General features: G+C 52.1%; 1 protein-coding gene across 1 annotated transcript; it reads right to left on the reverse strand.

Annotated features, from left to right (window-relative positions):
* Positions 1 to 677: 677 nt before the first annotated feature.
* On the reverse strand, positions 678 to 1677 carry LOC136425904 (uncharacterized). Its single transcript, XM_066414831.1, has one exon. It carries the CDS (start codon positions 1644 to 1646, stop codon positions 720 to 722), a length of 927 nt encoding a protein of 308 aa, XP_066270928.1. The 5' UTR covers positions 1647 to 1677; the 3' UTR covers positions 678 to 719.

A 1677-nucleotide genomic window follows, 5' to 3' on the forward strand; every position in this document is an offset into this window, starting at 1 on the left:
GCCATTTGGCAGGACCCCTTCGTTAGGGGGTTCGATAATGACAGTATAGGGGCTGTCAGAAGGGCGCGTTCTACAATAGATAACCATTTCGTTTCGGGCCGGCACTACAATATCGTTTCTCCCCGGCGCCCGAACAAGACCCACTCTACCATCATCGTCAGCAAGGGCCTGTCTGCGTTCATGTGAGCTCAAGGCCTTCTGCCACGCCTCACCTTCTTTACCCCCCGGGAGCTTATGTACATAGTTGGATTTCTTCCCGGGGAAGATCGACAGTTTACATCGGTCAATCACATTGGTCCCTAAAATTACAGGGACACGGCTACTGCTGTCGTCGACTACTATTACTCCGACATCTGCTAGCCTATGTTCTAGAATTTCAATGCACATTTCAGCGAAGCCAACCTGTTTAATGGGCAAGCCATTGGCAGCTGTGACAGAGAGCCAACTACTAGCGTCTTGTAAATGCTCCCCCTTTTCCCCAAAGTTTCGAAAGAAGAACTCCTTATTCATTGTCGTTACTTGGCTCCCAGTATCAAGCAAACAGTCAACTGGCACGCCATCGAAAATAGCTGAAACTATTGGCTGTTTTCCCACAGTCCTATTAAACAGGCTGGCATCATTAAGGGTGTTGCGACTGTCTACACTACATTTATTGACGAAAACTGAATCATGCGACCGGACGTTTTGTCCCACTCCGTCGGCTTCGGGCGCGGGACGATTTAGTTTCCCTGACTGCCAGTGTACGGGGCGGGGCGAGGGTTGCTGTACGTGTTACCTTGGTTATAGTCAGAAAAACACGCGCGGGCCATGTGGCCAGGGCCGCCACACCGACGGCAAATCGGCCTTCCGTCGGGGGTCCACTTGTCGCCCGGGAGGCCACGTGGCCTATATGAACTGCGAAAGGGTGCGCCCTGCTGACTAGCTGCGCCCTGTTGGCTCATGTGCCCCTTAATGGCGGCGAGTTCCACCGTTAACTGTGCAACCTGGGCGCACAAGCTACTGCTGTCTGGGGAGCTATGCCTCTCTGCCGTCTGCATTGCCACCCTCATGGTCGGCTCTGATCTAATTTCCTCGTCATACTCCCCGCTTAAATGTAGGGCTTCCTCTCTGACGTCCTTAAACTTACTGTCATTCTTTTCCCTCATCAGTTTAAGCAGGTCTTTTCGAAGGGCCTGATCGCGAAGCCCTGCGATAAATTTGTCTCGCAGGGTGAGGTCAGGGTTTGGCAGTTGTTTGTTATCGACGTCTTTGTCGCTAGCGCGACGCATGACAGTCTGTAGCGCCAAGGAATATTGTCTGATCGACTCCCCGGGCAGCTGCTGGCGGGCATAGAAGGCCTGAATCAGGGCCGAAAACGGAGCCTTATCGGCGTATGCCTCCCTTAAGTGCACGAAAACAATATCTACATCATCTTTATTTGCGTCGTTTAGCAGCTGCACTTGTGCTTTTGCCTCTCCCACGCAAGCGCGGCCGACTAGAAAACCCTGCTGGTCTTTGGGCGTCCCCCAAACCTTAAAAGACCTTTTACACTCGAGTATAAATTCATCAACGTTTAGGTCACCCGGTTTAGACGGGAGCCCGGTAAACTGGGGGAGCTTACGGTCAGTGGCCATCACCACATACTGAGGCTTATCGTCTCCAGGCATCTCAACAATTATATCAAAGGCTCTACACTTA

This window comes from Branchiostoma lanceolatum, chromosome 19 (assembly GCF_035083965.1).
Source record: "Branchiostoma lanceolatum isolate klBraLanc5 chromosome 19, klBraLanc5.hap2, whole genome shotgun sequence".
Lineage (NCBI taxonomy): Eukaryota > Metazoa > Chordata > Leptocardii > Amphioxiformes > Branchiostomatidae > Branchiostoma > Branchiostoma lanceolatum.

Bases quoted from the DNA above. Each gene is read 5' to 3' on its own strand.
- LOC136425904 (XM_066414831.1), bottom strand. From the start codon at position 1,646: ATGCCTGGAGACGATAAGCCTCAGTATGTGGTGATGGCCACTGACCGT.